Source organism: Astyanax mexicanus, chromosome 6, assembly GCF_023375975.1.
Source record: "Astyanax mexicanus isolate ESR-SI-001 chromosome 6, AstMex3_surface, whole genome shotgun sequence".
Lineage (NCBI taxonomy): Eukaryota > Metazoa > Chordata > Actinopteri > Characiformes > Acestrorhamphidae > Astyanax > Astyanax mexicanus.
Window position 1 is genome coordinate 41,363,904 of NC_064413.1, and position 26,196 is coordinate 41,390,099.

The window sequence follows — 26,196 nt, forward strand, 5'->3', positions numbered from 1 at the left end:
AAGTTGAAGATGGATGATCACAAGCCATCAAACCAAGCTGAACTGCTTGAATTTCTGCACCAGGAGTGGCATAAAGTTATCCAAAAGCAATGTGTAAGACTGGTGGAGGAGAACACACCAAGATGCATGAAAACCAGGGTTATTTCACCAAATATTGATTTCTGAATTCTTACAACTTTATGAATATGAACTTCTGAAAGCTCTGCATCTTTTTTTGTAATTTTAGCTTCTCATTTTCTGTAAATAAATTCTCTAAATTTCAAAATGTTTATTTGGAATTTGGGAGAAATGTCTATAGTTTATAAAATGAAACAACAATGTTCATTTTACTCAAACATATACCTATAAATAGCAAAATCAGAGAAACTGATACAGAAACTAAAGTGGTCTCTTATTTTCGTCCAGAGCTGTATGTAGCAGTGTGCACTAATAGCACATAGGTGTAAGTAACAGTGTGTACTATCACTAAAAATATTTCTTTAGAGGTCAATGTAAAGAGGGTTCCATATATTTTGGTCTATTCATCATGACATTTTGACAAAATGATTTCTTAAATTATGGAAAAGATCAAATACATTTATAAAACAGTATTTGCATGTAGTTTATTCTAAAATGTACTACTCAAGTACTGAAAGTAAAAATAAAAAAGGAAAACTCAAACATATATACAATATATATTTTTTTAAAAATTCAAAAACAATTTTGAGTAAAAACTAGTATAGTTTCTATTTCTGTTTTTGTTAAATGTACTAGTTTTTATCTATTTTTCCTACATTTCTGAATTTATTTTTTTGACTCTTGGCTACACTGTAAATTAAGGTCTCACTAAGTATAACCCAAGCATAAAAAAAATTAAAATGGTGGTAATTGTGATAACAGTTTTAATAAAACAAATCGAGTTATGTCTTGAATCGGTGAAGGTATTTTAGATTAAAACGGATTTACGCACAGGGCTTGTCTATTTAGATATCTTGCTGATGACACTATTTCCCCAAAAGTAGCATCTCATTCATTTTTTATCATCTTGTTTAGTTTTAATTCTCCTAAAATAGATGCAAACAATTATATTATTTTAACCAAATACAGCAGAAGCATTAATACAGAATCCAGAACTGTGCTTTCCTTTATGCTGAAACTCAAGTAGTATTTTGTACAATTGTATACAACCTCAAACTAAAAAAGTGACAATGGGCACAATGCACTATAATATACACTAAATACATAAATAAAAATGATCTTTTTATTAACAGCTGTCATCTAAATTATTTTCTTTGAGCAGGTTTTTTTTATCTTATGAAAAACACACAGAAAACACACATAAACTTAAATCAACTCCTGATATAAAAATACTGTACATAATAGGGACTTGCCCACTCTTGTAGTCAAAGATTTACAAATTATTTGTTCATGTTGAAACAAGTACGCAAAGCTGCCTTGTTCTGTGGTATATTTTACCACTTATTTCGTCCTTTGCGAAGTCTCTCCAAGGATTTGGAGTAAGCAGCTGCCATTTACATTTAGTTTGCTGGTGATTAACTGGTCTGCACATTTTTTCTGCCATTGTGGTTTCCGTTTTGCAGATGCTGGCAGCAGAAATTGAGGTTATATGGCAGGAAAACGTGAATCCATGATCCTTGTCACATTCCAGGTGTTAATATGCACTTTAGCTGGTGTGTGGAAGGTTTGATCCCAGTACACAATCATGTTAGTCTTGTTCCTCATCTGTGGCTGAATGATGTTCAGCGCCTTCCTCCTCAGAGCTGGCCTGACGAGCTGAAGTGTGGAACAGACGCATCAGGTCCCGAAACCTCTTGGAAACCTGCAGAGCACAGGAAGTGTAGGGGGCGACTTAACATCTGGGAAAAACATGGGTTGCTGTATAATGTTAGACCCAAACTCAAACCTTCATCTAACAAAACATCTCCATTTAAATTCAGAAAGTGCAGTACCTCACTGGCGGTTTTGTTGCCGAGCTCAGCTGATACAGCCTGAAATGTGCTCTGATTGGCTCCTTGCTGTTGACAGGCAGTTAGAATGACTCGATCAGCCTCTCTGAAAGCAGGAGAAAATAAAACTTTAAATAATAATAAAAAAAACTTTAAAAGTAGTAGATCCTGGACAACCAAAAACTACCACAGATCCAGTTTTTTATTTAAAAGATGACCACATTCCGAACATAAAATTACATTTAAAATCAGCAATTTGGCTATTGTAGTACAGTACAGGCTGACACCACTAAACCAGAATAATCTAGGCTATGTATAAATTTATTAAAGATGAATTCCAACACTCTTCCTGCATATATTGGAATTAAATTGAAATTATTGGTTCATTCTTTACAGCAGTGGTGATATTGGTGAGTGGATTATAAACCTGACAAACATTTTCTGTTGTTGCTGGACTTCATGTTCACGGTTTTTGTTCTGTCTACTATGAGAACTTCCATTTATAGATCAGCCAGCAATCCCTCCTCTTATTTAGAACAATTCTGTTCAGTTGAAGTACATAAATGTATCAGTGCCTGTATGCATTATATTTTAGGGACAGATTCTTTCTTATTTCAAATCTGATCTGATGAAAACACTGAAATTGAGGCTTGTACTGTAAACATAGCCTTGATAACTTTTAAAGAAACAGAAAACATTAAATATCTGCTTCTAATAAAGGCTTTTGTGAAAAGTTCTAGTAAGACACAATTCACATCAAACCTTAATAAGGGATCCTGAGAATTCAACTATGAATGCTACCTGGTCCAGAGGACGACCCTCTCTCCGCTGGGTGTGAGAGAGATGTTCTTAGCACAGACAGGCGTATCAGAGGAGGGACTCTGCCGGCTCTGCATCAGGTCTCTCTCTTCTGACTGAGTCAGCATAGGCTCTGCCTGTTCACATGCTTCCATTTCTTCATCTCTGCTAGGCTTGCTAGGGGAACAGTGCTCCATCTCTCCTTTATACTCCTCCTCCTCATTCTCCTCTTCATCATCCTTTTCATCAGGGTTGGGCAGAGGGTCTCCGTCATTGGTCTCCCACACTTGTCCTTCTGGCTCTGATAAAGAAACAAATTAAAAAATATATAAACAGACTAGAAATATAATTATTTAGGCACTGGTGTGTAAATGCATTGCCACTGAACATAAGTATGTGTACCGTGATGGGGACTGTTTGCTCCACTGCCGGACTCATCTTTAACCTCGGTTTCTGTCTCTTTTTCTTCTTCTTTCTCCTCTTCAACTCTTTCAGTCTCTTCCCTTTCTTCCCCTTTCTCAGGGAGAGGGTGTGCTGTAGGAATTGACTGATCACCATTCTTCAGGGCCTTGGAACCATCAGTGCCCTAAAGGGAATGTAAAATATATTATTAAACATTTATTTACTAAAATAATGGATTTTAATATATTTAAACATAATTTAACATACAATAAATTAAAATGTACATTCATATTCTATAGTCATGTATGGATACCATAATTTGCATGTATTGCAGTTGGCTGTTGTGTGCATAGGTGTTTTCATTTATTTACTTTGGTAACTCATTAGACATCTTTAGAATGAATCAATACGCTCAATTATTTCTCACAATTAAAAAAATAAATACATGTATCAAACATATCTACTTGCAACAAAGTGGCTTATTTTCAGATTTTTTACATAATAATTTAAATATTTTTGAAACAAATGTTTATATACATTTTCATTGTTATCATTTCCATCATTTTCACCAAAATCAGAAGATTAATTATTAAATGTTTCTTTTTACAATGTGGCAAATATACAAAGCCTGGGAAACATGAAGCTCACCTTGTTGCCATGGCAGCATGGGCAGCCTTTCCTCTTGTGTCGGCGATGCTTTGCTTCATGACTGGAATCATGGCAGTGACAGGGGCAGTCCTTCTCTGGCCAATCACAGTCCTGCTGATAACAAAACACCATGGTTGTGGAAAGAGATTAAAGGCCTCATTCATGTTGGTGACATGTTAATAACTCTATGGGTAGTGCTGTACTAGGCTTAATCCATGTCTGGGAAACCTTGCGCACCTTGTAATTCCTGTGTTTGCCAAGCTCTTTCCTTCTCCTGCTTCTGCCTGTTATCTGGGGAAGCTTGTGAGTTTCATCTTCTTCTTCCAAATCAGGGAGTGTGACTTCCTCAAACCCACCACTTACCGCTCCGCCACTCGTCAAGCTTATACTTCCGTCACCTCCCTCCAGTCCGCTCCCTGCATCCTCAGGCCACACAGCCTCTTCAAACTGCCCGGGGCGTGCTGGTGGCGGTCGCAGCTCATCAAAAAACACAGAAAATTCTCCCTGCAGGTGTGTATGACCTTTGAGGAGAGTGGCCATCTGGGCCTTGAGCTGAGACACCAAAAATAGATCAGGATTATGTAAGATACAAAAATGAGCCCCAGACAATACTTTACTACAATGTATGAAAATAGACAAAGGTTTAAAATTCTGATCTCAAAATGAAGTTAAGCTGCAGACTTTTAGTAGAGGTGGGCAATTTGACAGTATTTGTATTGTACTGTGATAATGTTTTTTGTCACTTCAGAGAACATGCTTTTACAAATCACATCATAGATATCACTGATGCTTAAAAATACTGACCAAATCTTATTGCAAAGAGTGTAATTATTCCTGATTAAGTGGATGGAGCGCAGCACTTCCTAAATAAAGATCACTGCATTAAGTATAGGAAAGTATTAAAACAGCAGATTTTAAAATGTGTTACTACTAAGGCATTTACTGTCTGTCAAAATATTGCAACAAATATTAAGCATCATGAAAAGAGCTTTAAATAGTCATTATATATATATATATATATATATATATATATATATATTTTTTTTTTAACTACTTATAGGGCTGCAAGTCCTATTTTACCTCCTCTATTCCTGAAGGTGTAAAGGCTGCCCCAGTCTGCAATGCTCTCACAATCTTCTGGTAGTGAGAGGGATTCTCCCCAAAACTGATCTCTAGCTGCCTCAGGAACCTCCTGCTACGCTCAAATGCCTGCTGCTCCTCAAACTAGGGGAAAAGAAAAACAGATGCCACCTTAATGCTGCATTTCTTACACTATTTTAACAATGAGATGCATGCTGCATTGATGAATTACACATTCCTAATAAATTTATACTTGGGCCAAAAATGTAAAGAATCCTTGCAGTAAATCAGATGATATGCCTACCAGTCCACACTCCAGAGCCTGCTCTGGGAGAAGAAAGGCAGCAAAGTCACTCAGCAGATCAGGCCAGTCTTTGAGGAGTGGTCTTAACTGAGAAAAAAGCTCCACTGCACTATGGCCATCCCCTCCTTGCTCAAACTCATACAGCAGACCCAAAAACTCCTCCATTTTACCGGGAGTGTCCTGCATAGCCTCCCGCACCTGAGAGAAACATAATGTCGGGCAAAGAAAGGGAAACAATTAAACAGATTGAAAATAATATTTCTACAATAAGGTACTCAGCTACTCAGTAAATTTGAAGGAATAGTCATTAAATCATCATTAAACAACACCATGTGCAGCATCTGAAACATACAAACTGATTAAAATGGAGAATATATTAGAAATATTATAACAGAAAAATCTGCTGACACTAAACACACAGTGATCAGTCATAATCATCATGGTTAAATCAGACTCAGGTCCTGTTTGCTGCTTTCTAACAAACACCCCTTTTGAAAATAATTTAACAAATGAATGTTTTACTCTGACAAACAAATTTGTCAGACATTAATTCTTTGAATCTTTGAATATTCTTCCATTTGCATCCATTTAGCAAACTGCTTAGTTAAAATGAAATCAGGATATTTATTAGCCATTTATTAGTCCACTGACCCTGTTGAGATAGGCCTGGGCAAAGGCAATATCCTTGCTCTCCCTTAAAGGATCATTCTCCAGTATGTGGTCATCGTAAAGAAGGAGGAGTTTAGAGGTATCTTTGCTTCCCCGTTCCTGCCGCCTGCTACGCTTCAGACTGCGGGGTGGAGGGCGACCACGACCTGGGGAAAGCAATAAACAAAACAATGGCCTTACTTACTATTATTTATTATCAAATATGTAGTGTTTGTCTAAAAACATGGGCAGAAGATAAACTCTGGTTTCAACTCTAACCTCTGCCACGTCCTGCTCCTTTCTCACTGGCCTGCGGAGGATCGTCCTCCTGAGGTGCGTCTCCTTCAGGCAGTTTTCCTCCATCCCCCTCTGGGGCTTCCAGCTCCTCACCCTTCATGGTCCCATCCTCCTCATCTTCCGAATTCTCTTCCTGGGAGTTTTGAGAGATTGGGGAGGTGGGTGAGGTCGGGGAGGTGGGAGAGTTTGGAGAGTTGTCCTCTTCTGAATCTCCTTCTCCACATAGTCTCCCTTCTGATGCCAACCATGTCAACTTCTTCATGGTCTCCTGTAGTGATAAACATAACACAAAATGGAAACAAGTTACATTCTCTCATATGGTCTGTAAAATCCTCTGTAAGACCTGAAACGCTGGAAAAGTAGAGTGAGGGATACAGTCAGAGGATGAAATCCCTGTCCATCTAATCCTTTCTTGAGAAAGAGATCAACAGCACTCCTGGTTATAGATTTAGTGGATTTAATGTAAGCCACTGTGGATATGTCTGTTCACTGGAGCCCTCTGAATTCCGCAATGCAGAGAACATGGACAGAATCCCTAAATATCTGAAAGTTAAAAGATTCTTAAACAAAACGAAAATACAATAAATAAAACTAGAATTTGGGCAAATGATTTCAAAGAAAGCTAGGCCAGCAAGCAAGCTGAAAAGCCCCCCACCCACACTGGTCTACACCCAAATGCTGTAAAAAGACATTTTGATGTCGCAACCAAATTTAATAAGCTTTTGCCAATTCCCCAAAAAGCAAAGGTGAAGCACAAACCTGCAGTTCAGGTACTGAGAGGACGGATTCCTCTGAGGCCGAAGACATCACTTCCTCTTCGTCTTCATCTTGTGTGAGCTCATCAAAGTCCTCCTCTTCCTCCTCACGCTCTCCATCACCATCCTTCTCTTCATCATTCTTATCTCCTCCTCCATTCCCTTGCCTCCCTCCATTACCACCTCCTTCCCCACCTCCTCTCTTTTCCCCTTCTTCACTCCCATCTCTCTCTTCATTGTGCTGCCCCTCTCCCTCCTCGCTTTGTGTTCTTCTGTTTCCCTCGCTTTGTTCTTCACCTCCTCCAGGTTTCTCCTGGTTCTCAGCCCCAGAGCTCATAGTAAGCATCCCTGGTATTTCATGCTCTGCTTTCTGCTCTTCACTGTCTTTCTCCTTTTCCTTTTTACCAGAGTAGCTGCTGTCTTTCTCTTCATCTATTCTTTGTTCTTCAGATGTGGGGCTTTCCCAGCAAGTATCCATCATGCCCTCTGAGACATCTGTGTCCATATTGCTGCTGCTCCTGCTGCTCAGACTAGAGCCTGGGCTACAGGAGGACTCGGACAGCTTAAGTATTGGGCTTCCAAAAAGAGCACCTGCCATCTCCTCTCCACCCACCTCAGCTTCCACCTCCATCTCCTCTTTCCAAAACTCACCAGCACCACTGTTTGAGCATGAAGGGGCTGGAATTTGGATCACAGCACCTTCTGAAGGCAGTCCAACAGGCAACATATTATCTTCTTTTATATTTGGCAGGTCTGAGGTGTGAAAAGTCTCAGTTTTAGTGAGCGGTATGTGTTGTTGAGGCACTTTGCTTTCACCCTCAGCAGCAGGCAGCGCAGGCTGATTTGAGAGCATGCTGTTTTTGGGCACTAAAAGAAACTGCGGTGTGCCTCCAGGTGAAGCTGACTGAACCAGCATGTACTGGGAATTGTCTATTGGTAGACTAGTAAAAGCAGAGAGGTTCTGAAGGCTGGCAGCTGGTGGTGTAGCTCCAGCCGTGCTGATTGGAGGCAGTAGTGAGTTAGAGATGAGTTTACTATCTAGAGTGTTCACAGAGGGGGCAATTTCAGGATGTCCATGGCATTCAGGAAGGCTCATGATTGGCATTGCAGGGCTTGAGCTGAGGTTTTCAATAGATTGGAGTGGAGGAGAAGGAGTGTGTGGGAAAAACAATGGACTAGATTTCAATTTAAGCTCATTCTCTATTGGCTTCTCAGGACTATCTGGGCTTGGGATTCTGAAATTGTTGCTAGGCAACAAAGGCATGGCCAGTGTTTCTACATGGGGAATGTTTTTGACTGAGTCCTGAGGGGGAGGGGTATCGGAGGACTTCACCCATTCCTGTGTGGTGATCTGGGGATGGACAGTAGCACTGTCCAATGATGAGGAAGACTGGACGAAGACCACAGGTGGAACAGCATTAGTGATGTTTTCAGTAAAGTTTGCAGTTATGACTTGTTCCATTACTGGTGCTGTAGCACCCAGATTCACAGTCATTGGAGCCCCAGGAGCAAGAGGAATAATCTGGGACAGTTGAGGTGTTGGATTGTAAGGAGAGGGCATGATAGGAAGCAGCTTTCTAGGCATGATTCGTTTCTTAGCCACCTCTCCTTTCTTTGGCACAGACTGTATTACACAGGCTGTTGAGGATCTCTGTACTACAGCAGGTGGCATACTAGCAGGAGGCTCAACAGGGTTAACACACCCCAGCTGCGGAACAACATACTGGAAGTTAACAGGGCCAACTCTGCTTAATGGCACCGTTCCATGAGCAGGTGTGGAGGTTACCTGGCTCACTGGAAGAGCCCCATTAACTGGGAGAGCACCATTCACTGGGATGCATGGGGTCTGAGCCAGCAGAAATACACCTTGAGAGGTAAGGGATGCTGGAACTTTAGGCAATAAATTAATAGTGCCTGTGGGGGCTTTAGCCAATGGTGTAAGAGCAGGCTGTGCAAAACCATGCAGAGGGCGGGGTTTGGATGTTCGGGCAGAACTCTTTCGCCTGGCCGAAGGATGCAGTTGAAGATTTAAACCTGTAGGGAGCCACTGAGGGTATTGTGTTCTTTCTGGAAAGACAAGCTGATGTGAAGCTTCAGCTGTCTTATTATCAGATGTGTGGATCTCTTCTGATTGGCTCCCAAACACTGCTTTATGGATGTTTGGCAAACTTTTCTGTTAAAAGAAGCATTGAAAATTAGGAATAATTTATTTTACAAAATATTTTTTATATTATAATTACAATAGTTATATAATAATATATTTTCATAAATGATCTATTATAATACATTATATGAATGTGACAATAATCCATTAGTTATTATTATTAATTGTATACTACAGTTATGAATGTGAAGGTACTGAAAGCCAATTACCCTAAGCCAATTGGGCATGATGGTGTTCTCTCTCTCCACAGGGGGGCGCTCTTGTCCAGGAAGAATTGGACTGCAGGTTGTTGGTAGAAGAGGAACAACATGGTGCTGGCAGTAACACTAAAAAAGAAAAGAAAAAAAAAAAGAACTTGAAAGTTTTTTTTTTTTTACAAAAACAGCACAAACTGTATTGAATTTTTACCCAAGAGAATGTTACTTTATGTATAATACATTTAGGTATCATACAGTTACACAGCAGCTCAATGTGAAGTACCTTGATGATATTGTCTGCAGATCTGCTCGAGCACATGTCTTTCACACGGACTCTCAGTTGCTCCAGCTTCTTAGGCCGAATGAGATACTGATTCATTAGATGGTAGGGGAACTCTGTCTCACTGAAGTGCTTCAGGCCCAAAACAATCAGACTGTAGGGAGGAAAGAGAGATGAGAAGAAAGGGGGAGGAAAAGAAATAGGGTTTACTGCATTAGTGTTTTCGGGCACAGCTAAGTCCTTGTAAAACACTTGGTGCCCCAAACATCATATGATGTTTTAAAAGCAGGTAAAATGGCAAACACGAGGATCTCAGATACTTTGACAAAATACATATTATAAGGGCCAGCTCCTGGATCAGGCTATATACAAAATATCAAACACTTCTGTAGCATTTTGTCTGGTGGTCAGTACCTACTAACAGTCAAAAACAAAAGTGAACCGGTGACCTGGTCATGGGTACCTAAAAAACAATCATGCACTCCACCTCCTAGCTCATAGGATTTAACAGATTTTCTGCTGACATCTTTAAGGCGTGAAAAACATACCAGGATACCTGCAGACGTCCTGTAGATTGTTTTTAGCAAAAGAAAAATTTACACTCTTCACAGATCTCATTATATATCTACTAAAGACATTAAACCTGTCCAGTACTGTATATTTTTGACATTCTGGATCATTGATTCTGTTACAAATCTGATCAAATTAATGTATTTTTAATATCTCAGTTAGGGATGTGCCATATCAATTAAGTTTTTTATTTTTATCTTGTTGCAGTGGTGTATTCTTGAAATATTTTTTTTTTTATTTAGTGTTCTGTCATATCTCAAGAGTATCATTATTGCAAAAATACCATGAAATATTGTGATATTATTTTAGGGCCGTATCGCCCACACCTAATGCATACTTTGAATGTTAAGATCTGTTATAGCAGTCCTACTGTTTAGACAGAATAATGACATAAGATCAGTCTGATTTAACCCTGCACTCCACAGGCCAAGAACCATTTAAGTATTCAAATTGTTCATTACACTGTCATGGCAACATAGAAATACTGCCTTTAATAGGAACCCTTAAAGAACACTTATTTTTAAGAAGGTACACTCAATTAGAGAACACAAAAAACACAACACGTTTCTTATGCTTTCTGTTAACTACAAAGTGCAGAATTCAATGTAAAGTTAAAGTGAGCAATTCAAGCTGCTGCCACATTGTCAGGATAAATCTTGTCAGCTACAGTATCAACCCAACACCCACAATTGTGTTTATATGTGTATGATGATGTGTGTTCAGGCTTAAGGCTGTGAGGATCACTGCAAACTGCGAAGGTAATTTTAGTAGGTCAACCGCGCTTGGTATGTCTTTAACGAAACTGCCCTTTTTTCCAGGAAAACATCATGCAGGTTTGTGGTATTTAAACTAAAAGACTAAACAATTAATTTTACCAAATTAAAAAAAAATTGTTTCAAACACACTGGTGCCTTAGAAGAATTAACTAATACTTTAATTTAACTTTACTGGAAAAAAAAGTTCATGTCTTTTATAAATGCGTTCACTGTGTGAAATGGCTTATCAGAAGTGCTTAATTTTATATAAAAAAAAAAAAAAAAAACAATTGCAAGAATCCCACACAGAATGAAGGTGCATGCAGCGCTGAAGCAGGTGATAACAAACCTAATGGTTTGTATAAATATTTAACCAGTGTCATTAACACAAATCTCTACTGACCGTTATGAGCCCAGAATGTTTCTGAGAACTATTTAAAGTGGGCACCATAAAATAAGTCATTTTTAGCTTGTTTTTGTTTGTTTATCCATTTTAATCAAACATAAAGTGGAGGGGAACTGCAGCATACCCATCCTCCCCCTTAGTGTAGAAGTTCTTGCTGCGTGGGGGTTGCAGATCTGGGTCCAGGTTGCAGTGGGGTAATAACTCTGGGTATAGGAACACAGATCGAGTAGCAAACAGCCAGGCCAGATGAGCTGGGAGCAGCGGGTAGGGACGTACTGGAGGTAATGACAAACACAATTAAAGTTATAAATAAACTTTATGTTCATTTTACAAACAAAATCACAAGAAAAACTGGTGGTAAAAATTATTCAAAGCCTAAAATATTGGTATTTTGTAATACATCTCACCAGCATGTGATTGTGTAGCTTTTGATAAAGAAACACGAGGAACACGACTTTGCTTTAGCTCTTCCAACAGGTTTAGAGAAGGCTGGAGGTTACACACCCGAAAAACACTCCTAAACTCAGGATCCACTGCTGCTCGTGCCTTCTCTGCACAATCTGCAAATGACTGCAGCTCCGTCTGAAACACAGTACCAACAATTAATACAGTGCTATTTTATTCTACTCTATTGCAATCACTGTAGGCTAGTTTACTATACAGGAATTAATCTTTTAGTGGAAAAACCTCAAGAACCAGGCTTTTTGCTTATCTAAAAAAACAAACCCATAAGATTGTATTACCATTGTAATACAGTGCCTCACAATAGGCTTTTATGAGTTTACGTGGAAACTCTCTACACATGATTTGTGTTTAATGCACTTTTTTATATTTCTCCAACAGCTTGTGTCTGGTATGTGATTAAAGCTGTGAATGCTTTTTGAATTCTAAAAATCATTATTCAGATTTCATCATGTGAAGATGGACAACACATTCTGCTATGTCTAACTGACACTGATACACATGTAATTGTATAACCTGTACAACTGTAATTAAAATGTAACAATATGTACTTCACCAGTAGATACACTGTTATTACATGGATTGTTAATCTGTAACTACACAGTTATTAGAGACACTTCTTATAAAGAGGGACCAGATTTTCAATACAAATTTACTTTGCATTTACTTTGTGTTTTTAAGTGTTATATTTCATTAAATATTAATAACATATAATGCTTTAATCATCGCTACTATGTGCAAGGTAATCAAAGCAAGTCTTGTCTTATTTTTTTACTCCTTTAAACACTGCTTAGTAACTTTACCATGCCTGAACACAAGCTCTCAGTGCCCGAGCACAAGCCAGACAGGTATTGAGTTATCCAGCATAAAAATAAGTAAATATCTATAAATAATCTATAGAAATTAGCACCTTACTGCAGTGCAATAGTGCTTTTGTGGCCAACTGTAACCAGATTTATACAGATGATCCAGCATACTGTCATATTTTTTATAATAGTTAAATTACATTTTGTTATATTTATTTAAAAGCAATTTACCTCAGCAGCACTGATGTTATATTTCTGGATATCTTTGTTAAATACAACCAATATTATATCATACATGAATTAAGGAAGAAAGAAGGGGTCCAAACTTGGCGAAATTATTAACTGACATTCGAAAAACAATTAACGTGTTATAATTTTGAGATGAATCCTGTGTTTTAACATTGACAGCACTAATCTAAAACCCTTGCTTGCAGAAAAACAACTTTGGATACATAGGAATCTATAGAATTTTGTAAATATAGTGCACAGAACTGTATCATTTTCCCAACATTCAGAGATGTCCCATCTATGTTCTATACGAGCTCTAAATCTTGAGAGAATAGAAGAAAATAGATAAGAAATTTACCATGAACAGTTTGGTGGTGCTGGCCTGGCTCTGCAGTGCCTCCACAGGGCTACACAGCATGTTCACCTGAGTCAGGAGCTGGACATGCTGCAACAGAACACATGCAGCCCAGTTAAGAGTGATATACAATTTTACAGTTGGATCTTTACTGGAGTTAAACAGCAGAAATGTATGGGAAATAATCATAGTAATTACTAAAAAAACACAACTTGATCACTGAATTATCTAGATCAGGGGTGTCCAAACTACGGCCCGCGGGCCATTTGCAGCCCGTTTCCTTTTTTGGAGCGGCCCGCGAGGTATTTTAGAAATAGAATGAAAGTTGGCCCGCTGTTAAGCAGGTTTTTATAATGTAAGATTCAAAGTTTGAACGCTAGGTGTCAGAAACAGGCCAAAGAGTCTAAAAGCGGTGAGAGTGAAGTTTTAGCGCAAAAAAATGGGCCAAAGAGTCTAAAAGCGGAGAGTGTGCGCAGTTCTAGCACAGAAAAACGGGCCAAAGAGTCTAAAAGCGGAGAGAATGAGCATTTATAGCGCAAAAAAACGGGCCAAAGAGTCTAAAAGCGGAGAGAATGAGCATTTATAGCGCCAAAAAATGGGCCAAAGAGTCTAAAAGCGGAGAGAGTGCGCAGTTTTAGCGCAGAAAAAGGGCAAATGAGTCTAAAAGTTGCCGTAATTAAGGAGTTTAATATTAAGAGACATCATGAAATGAAACATCAATTTGAAAAATCTTAGTTTACACAACAATGTCAAATAAAGATAAATATAGTAAGTCAAGTAAAATGGTGTGTAAATGAAAGTAATCAGGAAAATGTATTATTTAAAGTGGTATATTTCATTATTTGTTTTATTATAGAGTCTGTGGTCCGTGACTTCAAATATATTTCTCCTTCTGGCCCCCAACAAAAAAAGTTTGGACACCCCTGATCTAGATAGATTTGACATATTATAAAATAATGTAGCATGAAATAAAAAGCTTAGGAAAATCTTTCGTCTATAAATCTAATGTGAGGTCTTGTTCTCTCTACCTGCTGCATCTGCTGCTGCAGTTGCCTTTTCTGTGTGGGTGTCACCACCAGCGTGCAGAGAGGTGGGATGAGCACCACGGTGGTCCCTGGGGCACTGTGGTTTGCTTTGCTTTGCTGTTCTTTCCTCTGATTGAGGGCATCCAGCTGCTCACGTACTGTACGCCTGCATGCAGTCAGCATGTTGACCAGAGGTTCCTCAAACCTAAACACGGGGTTTTAACAGAGTTTTACCAAGTTTAATATTGTTTTAAGGACCAAGCTTGATAATTGTTGCTATGTGCTTTGGGTCACATACATGAGGCTGGGGTGTGTGAAATGTTTTACTGCTGTCTAGATATTACCCAGGTCAAACATTAATTGTGGTCAGTGTTAAGAAGTCATCTCAGTCCCAGCATTTATAAGCTTTTTCATCAGTGGATATGCTACCAGTCATAAATTCTTAACTGCTATGGGAAAATATTACATAATAAAGCATACTACATGTAAAATTATTACATAGCATTGAATGCTACTTTTAGGCTATGTAATGTCTAAACACATTAAGTATCAATGTTGATTTCTACCACAAAAGAAAACAAACACCACAATGCTTTACATAATTATTTGCCTATAAGCCTTCTCAGCCAAACCATACTGAGGGACAGTTAAAGCTTAGTCACACAGGTACCAGAGCGCACACACACACACACTAACAGAGTCTCACAACCAGACACACAAACACACACACAGGGCTTTATGTCGAGGTGGAAAAAACCAGGACAGACGTCACTGTGGCTCGTTAACATTTTGAGCTTCACATCAGGCAGGAGATGAGCGCCTGTTCTCAGAGCTCAGTGACGCCTGTACGAGCCACGAGATACAAGCCACGTAGCCCCTGCCACCTCTAACAATGAACAGCCTCCCATTTATGAGAACGGAGAATCTAAGGACAACAGACACCCTAAAATACATTCAAACTGCTGAAACATTTTATGAACCATACAGACACCAATTTTCAGATGCAAAACCAATAATTCAGGTAGAGATAACTGAACAATTGTAACATGTAAGGACCTGATATATAGATAAATACTGACTGCCAAATGTAATTGTATAATAAAGTTAATATACAGTACCAGTCAAAAGTTTGGATCTTCTCATTCAGTGTCTTTCTTAATTTAATTTCTTATCTACAACGTAGACTCATATTAAAGACATCAAATCAATTAAGGGACACGTGTTGAATTATGTAGTAAACAAACAACAAAAAAGTGTTCGTCTTTCTCAATGACCTAAATCTGATCCACTGAAATGAGGATTTGAGGTGCTTTGTGATGAGCTAGAGCCTCCAAACGTGAAAGAATAGCAGCAACTGTTGTTCAGCACCTCCAGAATCTCCTTCAAGATGCTGAGAAAACTATTCCAGGCGACTTTTACTTATGAAGACACTGAGGAAAAAATTATAAAAGAGAGATTTTTGTGGTTCTGTGTAGCTTTAATCTCTTCAATATTAAATGTACATTGCAAAAAATAGTAAAAGTAAAAATAAAAAACACACTAAATGAAACAAGGTGTGTCCAAACTTTTGCCTGGTACTGTACTTTAGTCAACAAACTCATTTAGCAGACATTCACACATATTGCAGCACAAGGGGGAGAGTTATTTTATTCTTTACAGTTTTCTTGTCAATTAACTGATTATTCATATTTTTCTTATCCAATAAACCTTTCTTTTGCAGTTAATTTAACCATAAAAGTGTGTTGTAAAAATATGCCAGCTCTGTCAGCAGTGCTGTAATAAAATGTATCATTTATAATTTAAGTCATTATACACTAGATTACAGAATATATGTTAAAACACCAACGAACTTGTTCACCACATTGCCTATAAATTAGTAACAATAAAAAGAAGCTATTTTTGTTATATATTTTTTCTTTTTTTTTTTTTTACCTGATATTGCAATAATATAATTTTAGTAATTTTAGACTCATCTTAAATGACCTGCTTCAAAAGTTTTAAACTTTTAAAGCTCAGTAGCTTTTAAACAACACATATCAGTTCAAATATCTGGTTTGGCACTTTGGCCATCTTAACACTATTTTAAACAATATATAAATTACGTTCTACTGTAATCTCTCTAAAAAATGTGTGTTCAGTGGGAGGTTGAGGGGTGAGGGGATTGTCCAGTAAATGAGCCCTATTCCTGTACGCTGGACTAAGGACATACATGTTTGCTCTGTGTGTAATTTTGTGTGCCTTTCTGCTCGACTGTGTGTCTTCAAACCGATGAATGCACATCCATGTACAGCTGTGTGTGTGTGTGTGTGTGTGTGTGTGTGTGTGAGACACAGGGACTGAGTCTGGGGACACAGCTGCTTTCTATTACAGTAAACGTGCTCTATTTCTGTCTGCCATGCCCAGATCCTGCACGTCCCCCTCTCCCTCACACACACCTACCTTTCAACAGGAGATTAACTCCCTCAAACACACACCTGCATGCTCTTGGCAGAGAACAGGTGTGTGTACATGAGCATACATGCTTTGTAGCTCATAGGTGTTTAACCTGTACTTTCAGACTGCTGCAAATCAGGTAACACCATGAGCGTCAATCTGCCTCCCTACCCAAACAGACACAGCACCCCTCTGCTGCTCTGTCCCAAAGGGAGGACTCACACACTAATAAGTATTACAGGTGCCATAGGAAAACCACATTAAGATGATATTAAACATTCACAGAATGTAAAAAGGTCTTGCAGTGTGTTCCCTTTGTATAAAGTTAGAAGTTGAATTTTAAAGATAGCTTTATATAGTGCTTGGCAATATAGCCAAAATTCATATCATGATACAACGACCTTGGTGTACATAACCATGTGCTGATTAAGCTGGGTAAAATGGTAGTATTATAGCACAATACTTAAAGACATACAAAGACATGTTTTATGATACACAATTTTTATCGCATATCAACACACAGACAGAACGCATCAGCAGTTGCATATTCTACTATTCTGCTAATCCAACATCCTTTACTTGAATACTTCATGGATTTTCATTCACTTTGCTGCAGATCATCCAGTTAAACAGGATTTTATTCACTGTTATTCACTGTGTGTTACACCGTCTGTAACACTGATAAGAAAATGAATCACAATAAAATATTTATCTAGTTTTATATATTAAAAAGTGAAAACAAAAGAGTAGCCTTATTAGATTTGGCAAAATGAGCAAAAAAAATTCTTGAGCATTGCTGTGGGATGATTGCATTAAGTGACAAGAGCTTTGGTGAGGTCAAGAAGGATGTTGAATGCTGCTACATGATCACCAACAGGTGTAACTTAAAATTATTTAATTCATTCATTAGAAGAGGTGTCCTAAACATTAACACAATTACCTATTCTATTGGTCCATTAATTATATAATGACAATTCCCTTACATTAAAATAAAATGTCACCTCTGTCAAATTCTATCAAATACTAAAAATGTTAGTATGTTTTGTATATATCTTGTACTGTGATCTACAGTAGCTTAAATAGCGGAAAAAATAAATACTGACAGCTTACAGATTAGACAGATACAGAATACGTGCCTAAAGGCCCACACTAAGATCCACAGACACAGCTGCAGTATATACTGTGTCAACAAGGGGGTAGAGGGGGCAAAAGCCTGAGCATGAGAATTGGGGAAAGAGCAAAAAAAGAAAGAGGGAAAGAAATCTACAAAAAGAATTAGGGATCCAATGCAATGATCTTATTATCATCCTGCAGTGTGTCAAACTTAAGATATGATCATCCAATTTTCAATATATTTTATTTGCAAACATATATTGGGTTTGGACAGTGGAATGTTGAGGCTTCAAAAAAGGTATGATATCAGGGAGATGTGGGTGCATCTAAATTAAAGCGTTAGAAATCATGTATATTACTAAGAAAACACTTATTTTGATACCCCACTTTTAAGTCTGCTTATTATTCACTCACACAATTTGGAACATAGATACTTGAGGCATACCTGCAGACTAGAGAGAGAGCAAGGTAAAGAAGCATGTTTGAGAGAAATTTCTACCATGTTAAAAATTGATTGCAAATTGCCCATTAAGAATATGCGTAAAGACGTATTGATCAAGTAAAATGTGCTGTACCTAATGGCCTGTGGAACATTGAATTTTGCAGCACTCTGTGGCAAAGACTCTCCGTCCCGCTCCTCATCTTCCTCATGGCCTTCTTCATCTTGCTCCTTCACACTCAAATCATCCTGGAACTAGAAGTAATTAAAGAAGTAAGCACTTAATGAAAGTGTTTTTAAAAAGAAATTGTATCTTCCTTCTCTTTAAATTCTCTTACCGTCTCAAACAGTTCCTCCATAAGCTCATTAACTTCCTTCTCTACAAGAAGATGTACAAGCAAAACACAATTACAAAATAGTAACGAGAGCAAAAAAAGTTATCCGAAGAAGTTGTCCATCATATAATAATATTAAAAGCTCATTTGCAAGCAATTTTTTTTTTTATTCTCATGTGAGCGCTTGTGTCTAACAAAACGTACTAGTGATGCGAACTGCTCGATCATTGCGGTAATCCTCCAGATCAGGCTCATGAAGGTCATCAAGGAAGTTATATTCAGGATCATCGTCATCATCATCACCTTCCTCTGAAGAAAGAGAAAAAAAGAGAGAAAAAAAAGAGAGAAAATGCATAATAAGAACAAGTATAACATGAGTCAATTTAGGTGTGCAATAAAGGAATCAATATTCTATATTTTCCTTTATTTCAGTTGGCCTGAATTTTACCTCATTCTAAAAAGACTTTTAAAACTGCAATATGGAAAGGACTAAAATGTGGTGAGCTAAAATACACAGATGAAAAACACAAATTAGTTAGTTACTGTTACTTAAGAATCGAGTGTCATGTCCTAGGTTTGGCTGGCTGTTTTTAGAAAAGGCTAAATAATTTTTATTTTTATGTAAATATTGAAGGTAGCCTACAGAAATATTCACACAGTGGTGATGCACAAACACTAGGGGAAAGGTCAGAAGAACGAAAACAGGAGAGAGCAAACAGAGACTCAGCCATTATTCCATTAGGATGCACAAACACATTAAAGTAGGTACAGACAGACATCACACCTGGAGTAAACCATTAATCGTTTGCAAGGCATCTGTCTATGAGAACAGTCCTTGGCAGCCTGTCCCATTAGTGAACATCCCAGGCATAGACACTCACCTTTAGCCCAATGCCAACCTTTCAGTACTGAACTGCAGGTTTACCAAAGTACACCAAAAATACAGCTCAGTGTAGTGTGAGCTCTGACCTTCATTGTCCAGGTGAGAGGTCATAAGACCCTGTAACCAATGGCTCCACTCTCGGTCTTCCAGTGTAGAGACACAGTCGTACATATCTGGAGTGATATCAGGTGCACACAGTTCGGCCTCCAGTTGGTCCAGAGGAATGTCCCTCAGTGGGCGTTTCGACCGTGTCCTACACGCCACCAGGCTTTCCTCTGCACCCTCATTACTGTTTAGAGCCTAAAAGAGATATAAAAAACAGACAGTTTAGTGGTCATTACAAATGCAGAAAGATTTACAGATTTGATTGCCCTGAATCTAACGAGTAATAACATTAATATAAACAATAAAAAGTACCATGCTTGGAAATGAACATCCCTGCAGAGCTTATTTACTGCTCTAATTAAACACGCCTCATTTAGAAAAATTACACTCCGCAGGAGCATGAGAAAACTACAGCCAGGATCATAAATAAACAATGCACATTGTAAGGACATTTCAGAATGACAGTAACTGTTAACAGTTAACAGGATAAACTGTAGCCTTTACTCTATTATACAGCTGTACGTAAATGTTAAAGTCAAATATGGCAGCTTTTATTTATTTAATTATTTATTGTTAAGAGGGACACAGCATCTCTGCACTAGAATTTTGTTGAAAAGGCGTTTTGTGTTTGATAAGTTACAAAGACAGTGCATATTATGACTTATACATTTTTATTATTATTTTTGTATTCTTTCTCTAAAGCCAAAGCGAAATCTAATGTTAGTGCCTAGCACATGCCTTTGGGTTTTTTTTGTACATTTCATGAATTGGTCTGTTTTCTTCCTCCATATTCCTCACTATGATTGCTGTTCTGTGCACAAGTAAATAACTAAATAAATAAAAAACATGAATACATGTGTAAAAAAAAAAAGTGCAAAGTAAATTGACCAAGTGTAAACAAGAAAAACAAATAAATACTTCCATAGATGGTTACCACTTATATTTTAAAATGACTGAATTGAAATCTGTATATATCTGCAATAATCCTGGTTAATATTCTCACTCATTTCAGCTCAACCCACATGTGCTCCACAGAGGAGCAGCTGTGGTGACTCACTAGGTCCGACACTGGACATTGACTGTGAGATGGACAGAGCCGAGATAACAGTAAATTATAGGTAATAAGGGAAGAGCTTGTCAGAGTATACCCTCAAGCACTGTGTGTACAGACTGTCCATATACCTGGTAAGGCTCCATGCAGAGGGGATGTAGCTCTAACTCCTCATCCACAGCATGCAGTTTCTCCATGAAGGAGTCAATAGTCTTTGGGGGTCTGGAGGAGCCACAGGCCTGAGAAGGAGGAGCAGGAGGACCCATTGGTACTGCTTCCACTCTCAGGTGCCTTGATGGCCTGGGTTTCTGAAAGAATGAGAGAGGAGAATGAAAAAATGTATTAACATGTAATAAACAGTGTGTAAAAATATCTACATTTTAGCAAAATCATTATCCCAAAATCTGGAATCTGACCCTAAAATGCACACTTGCGCTATGAAGAAGCATGTACTGAAAACTGTTATAAGATACCGGTCCTGGGCTGCTGCTCCTTTCTTCATCATACTCTGAGAGCTCTATTGGTGTGCGAGAGCGACCTCGTCTACTGATACGTGGAGATGATGCTATGCTGTCCATGTCACTCTCCAGAATAGTCTGAAGTAAAACAAAAACAAAAAAAAATATATTATTTAACACATCACACATTCCAGTGCTCACAGCTTCAGTGCACCATTACTATATGCATCTCAAGTTGGGTCCTTCAGCACCTCCTCTGCAGTCTCATCCTCTTCGTCCTCATCAGGGTGATACTCTTCATCAGAGGAGTCTTCTTCATCCTCAAGGGGAATGTCTACAAACTGAGGAGGCTGACACACAGACATGGAGAAAGATGAGAGAAATGAGGGAGAAGAATTTACTGCATTACAACATAAGATATAAAAGAAAACTTTAGGTACCTTTAATTCACTTGATTTCTTGATAGGTGAGATGTTCCATGTGGGAATTCCCTATTAAAGCAAAGCAAAATAAATAAATAAATACATATGTAAATTATTTGGCAACAATACGATATCAACAAATACAAAGATGTCTGAGAATAAAACAACAACAACAAAGATATTCAACTCACCACGCCTTTCTCAACAACCTCTTTGAGCTTTGAACGAGTCATCTTGGGCTCCTTTATTAAAAAAGGACAGTAGAATAATGTCAGCACAATTGTGTAATCATATTTTAAACATCTAATGTACACAAACATCTTAATGAGTGCATTTACACATACAAACATGGGCATATCCTGCGTCTCTTTAATGGCTGCTTTCATCATGGCCACTACGTGCTCATTGGTAATCACCTCCTGTACTCAAACAAAACCAAGAGGAAAAACACCGGCGATTACATCTTCACTCAACATAAACATGCTTGTCCAAACAGATTAGTAACACTGCACAGCTAATCAAAACTATTTAGAGTGAGCCAGGTCAGGTTTCAGGAACTCAGCAGGACTTACATGAATGATGTTGCGCACGTTGACTGAAGTCAAGTTGTGCTGTTTGGACTTAATGGCTAAATCTCTGTCAAGTTGTCTGAACTCGCTGTCCTCGCTGTCCTCCTCCGGATCGGTTTCTTCAGCCATGCTTTCCTTATCTGGCAGTGCTTTCTTCAGTTTCCCTCCACTTTTTCTCTTCACCTGTTCGTCTTCCTTGCCCCTCTCTTCATCTAAAGTATACAAAAACAATCACAATCACTAATGAGATGATGGGTGTATGACCAAGGCTGGACAATTAATAGGAAAAAAATTGAAACTGATATTGAGAACCTTTAACACGAAACAATAAACTCAGCTGTTTATTTTTTTTTCCATTCGTATTTAATTATGTTTCATTACTGTTTGTGTTCATATGCTGTCCCTATAAAAAAAAACACTACTACATCGTATAGTTTCCAACATGAAAGCAACATTGAGCCACAAGCAGCTGATACCATTAATTTACCTGTGATTGTTCATTAATAGTAACCAAAGTAAAACGTTCAAATAATAATACTGTCATATCACCCAGCACCAATAAGGACACAAAAAATATGAATATGAATATATACTTCATCTGGCTTATAAACTTAAAACACAAATACTACTTTCAGTTCAAACATTTCCAGTACACTTTAAAATTTAATTTTAAAGAATAAACTCACCCAGTGTAATGACCAATCCCAGCTCTGTGTCCTCCTCTGAATGAAATTCAGGTGACTGTACACTGTCATTTCCCCTCTCAGAAAAATCTATAATATAAAAAAAAACAAGGTTAATTGGAATACTGGGCCTTTTTTTACCAACCATTCTTAAGAAATATTTTTTATGCAGCTTTCACAAAGATTCTGCCATCAACCAATGTTTTCTGATTTGGAATTTCTAATTATGGATTATTTACATGGACAATGTGCTCCATCATTATAAGCATAGTTGTGAACAGTTCTGCTGTTTTAAAACACATAGAAACTCTTATGTAAACATCGGCCCTTTTCATTTCTGAATGAAGTAAAGAAAGACATGCTATTGGCCACAAATATCTATTTCTTTTTAGATGTTCCTGAGAGGAAAAAGCTTACATTTTTACTAAGACTGTAGATTTAGATACTCTATCATGTACCTTGTCTTTGGCCATGGCATTTAAAGTTATGCCTTCTGGGAGAAGAAGAGTATTTTCTTTTAGTAGGAGTGGAGATCCTCTTGGCTGGACTGCTTGTCAGTCTGCAGACACCATGGGATCCAGAGGCAGAATCCCTCCGGACAATTTTCGACGGAACTGCTAGAGGATCTGGGGAGCTGGACCTGCGTCCTCGGCCCGTTTTCATCTCGCTTCTGGAGCTAATATGAAACAGAGAATTACAAAGTTGCATTTGCATATTTCAAACATTCTGGTGGAGACTAAAATGGATATATTTATTAGTTGAGGAACTATTTAAAACCATAAAGATGTGGAAGAGAAATGTAAAAAACAGATTTTCCAACATTAGTGACATATTTATAACACAGAACAGAACAGAACAGAAATCATGTGGCTTGACTGGAAAATACACACATTAATTTTATTTACTGCAGGCTTCTGTTACATATGTGTATTCTTAATAAGCAAACCCAAACAACTACATTAATTAAATGAATAAAAAATCTAAAATGTAAAAAACAATAACTATTTTACTTAATTAACAAAAAGTAATAATAAGTGGGGGATAAAATAAAAGATGGGCTTTTTTAAATCATGGCCTATCTTCCATTTTATCTGAGGTAAATTAAACGTATTTATGCAAATACATACATACTCATAATAAATTATTTGCTATACATCAATAAGCCCCTATGAACAATTATATACATTACATATATAATGTATACATTATACATTATATCCTTAACCAGTTATATATCCATATACATCATTTTACATAATAAAGTGGAAAAATGATTAGCTATATTAGTTCACTTCTTCCAAATTATCACACATGGAAATGCGAGCGAGGTGCAGCAGGAGAGTATTTAGTCAAATAGCTGTTTGCTGCAAAAGACACACAGCAATGATTTCTAGCGTTTCCAAGCACTTTATCCAAAATTCCAGCACTTTTTAGACCTGGAAAAAACAACATTACAATTCAAGCATTTTCAAGGATTTCAAGCACCTGTATGAACTCTGCTACAGAGACTGGACAAGTTGTGTCAGCAATGGGTGCAATTTTGACAGATAGTTAGTTAAGGCATCTTATTGCCCAAGTTTGCACCAATTTAGAACACTGCAGTGCTTATTTCATTGCATGTAATGACAAGAGCTGTAGGGGAGTTAGGATAATTACCAACATATCCCAGAAATGCTGAACAGAGCACAACTATTTCAGGGAATACAGTTCCCCTGCACCACAGCTCAGTGCTGGGGGTTATATACTGTACCCCTTTGGCCCAAACCTATATCCTCCAAGCAGAGTCCTATTCTTTAGGCAACAGCTACTTATTTACAAGGACTAGAAATTTGTCGAGTGTGTCCACTGTGCATATCTGTGTCAGCAATGGATGCCATTTGGACATGTAACTAAATAACTTAGAAATGTCATTGCCCATTTTTGCACCAGCCTACCCAATGTAAACACTCCAGATAGAGCTAGAGTTCCTAATCTGTATATAGAATGCATTTTACAAAGCTAGCTAGAAAGTTGGGATAAAGTGCTGATATGCTGGGAGTCAATATGCTTGCTGGAAGAGCAGCTAGCTACACCCTACCTTAGCCAGAAACATTTACAGCTAAGCTAAGTTAGCTACCCAGCGAATAAAGGTCAATTAGCTCTAGCTAGCTAACAGAAAAAGCACAAAAACTGTCCGCTACATCGTCCAGCTAATGATATAACCTACGGTAATTATATCCTAACACAGTGAGACACTAAATAGTAGACACAGAGAATGTCTTGTAGCTAAACTAGTAGCTAGCTTAGCTATACTTTCCTTCTAATTTAACGACCTAAGCTGTAGGTATTGGTGTTAGCTAGCTTACTATCTCCACAGCTCCACTATGTGCTAGCGAGCTAACTAGCTAACTAACTGCAGTCCCCGGTAAACCACAACACAATACTTTAGCCGCATTCAGCTATATGGCTAACAACAGAGCTAGTTAGCTTAGCCAGCTAACTAGACATTAACCCGTCTATATACGTCTTTCTACATATCTGTGCCCAGTAAATCATGTCACTTGCTGACAATTAAGTGCTTTTATTGATCTGTCTCTATTTAATTCACAATAAATAAAGCGCTTACCCTGAAACAGCTATATGTAGCCATCAGTAGCTAGCCAGCTAACGCACTAGCCAGCCGGTCCACAACAAACTGACGTTTCGCGGGTGATACCGAGCAAAAACCCTGTAGTCAACAGCTACCGCCCCCTACAGCCCGACGGCGTAATCAGACTCTGAATCTCTAGACCTGTCTGTGTAATACATTAATATAAATTAATTAAACATATGAATCTTAGTCAATCTTAGCTCAGACGTGAAAAAAACATTTTATTGCATACAGCAATAATAGCTATATGCTACAGCATGTTAAATATAGCATGTTACAGCTACTAGTGCATCTAAAAAATAATATAATTTAAAAATTACTTTATTTCAGTAATTCAGTTGAAAATGTGAAACTCATATTTTATATAAATGTATTAGACACAAAGTCATCTATTTTATTAGCCATTATTTCTTTTATTGTTGATGATTATGGCTGACAGCCAAAGAAAATGCAAAAATCAGTGTTTCAGAAAATTAATATTCAATTGGTACTTTTGGCAGTGTGAGCAGTGTGCCAAGTCCTGCTGGAAAATGAATTCTGCATCTCCATAAAAGTTGTCAGCAGAGGGAAGCATGAAGTGTTGTAAAAATTTCTGGGAAAACGATGTGCTGACTTTGGACTTGATATGACATGGCTCTCCAAACCATCTCTTTTTGTGGAAACTTCATACTAGACCTCAAGCAGCTTGGGCTGTGCGTGTCTCTCCACTCTTCCTCCAGACTCCGGGCCCAGTTTGTACAGTGTACAATCACACTTGAAACCCACCTAGGTCACATTTTATCCATGTGAGCCCCATATGAGAAAGCTGGCTGGGCCCTTTCCTATTACAGTAGACAAAGCATATTGCTCACCTTACGGGCGGAGTCCAGTTGTGGTGGGTGGAACTTGTTTATGTGCGTCACCAGCAAAGATGTACTTGAGCTTCATCAGTGCTGGTGGGACTTTTGTTA

The 26,196-nt window shown here is 38.0% G+C and overlaps 1 protein-coding gene across 3 annotated transcripts; it reads right to left on the bottom strand.

The window, feature by feature from the left end:
- Positions 1–864: 864 nt before the first annotated feature.
- On the bottom strand, positions 865–26,189 carry gon4lb (gon-4 like b). Of its 3 annotated transcripts, none has more exons than XM_049480749.1 (31): positions 26,098–26,189; positions 23,076–23,293; positions 22,621–22,707; positions 21,938–22,146; positions 21,710–21,784; positions 21,557–21,607; positions 21,384–21,434; positions 21,195–21,293; positions 20,959–21,081; positions 20,617–20,793; positions 19,416–19,629; positions 18,651–18,755; positions 18,450–18,490; positions 18,248–18,366; positions 14,130–14,331; positions 13,105–13,191; positions 11,658–11,832; positions 11,375–11,525; positions 9,523–9,673; positions 9,252–9,368; positions 6,883–9,051; positions 6,106–6,391; positions 5,830–5,993; positions 5,179–5,376; positions 4,875–5,018; positions 4,032–4,346; positions 3,795–3,905; positions 3,147–3,330; positions 2,748–3,045; positions 1,950–2,052; positions 865–1,819 (listed from the first exon to the last, which is right to left on the bottom strand). In XM_049480749.1, the coding sequence occupies exons 2-31, from the start codon at positions 23,278–23,280 to the stop codon at positions 1,706–1,708; spliced, it is 6,525 nt and encodes a 2,174-aa protein (XP_049336706.1). In that variant the 5' UTR covers positions 23,281–23,293; positions 26,098–26,189; the 3' UTR covers positions 865–1,705. The 3 variants fall into 3 exon arrangements, with proteins under 3 accessions (XP_049336706.1, XP_022529290.2, XP_007249750.3); XM_022673569.2 differs by having other exon boundaries at positions 3,795–3,908; XM_007249688.4 differs by lacking the exon at positions 26,098–26,189 and adding an exon at positions 25,223–25,305 and having other exon boundaries at positions 3,795–3,908.
- Positions 26,190–26,196: the final 7 nt, after the last annotated feature.

Coding starts and splice junctions, on each gene's coding strand:
- gon4lb (XM_022673569.2), bottom strand. CDS start 23,280: ATGAAAACGGGCCGAGGACGCAGGTCCAGCTCCCCAGATCCTCTAGCA. Junction 14,332..18,247: donor AATGTTCCACAGGCCATTAG/GTACAGCACATT, acceptor CCCCGTGTTTAG/GTTTGAGGAACCTCTGGTCA. Junction 5,377..5,829: donor CCCAGGCCTATCTCAACAGG/GTCAGTGGACTA, acceptor TGTTTCTCTCAG/GTGCGGGAGGCTATGCAGGA.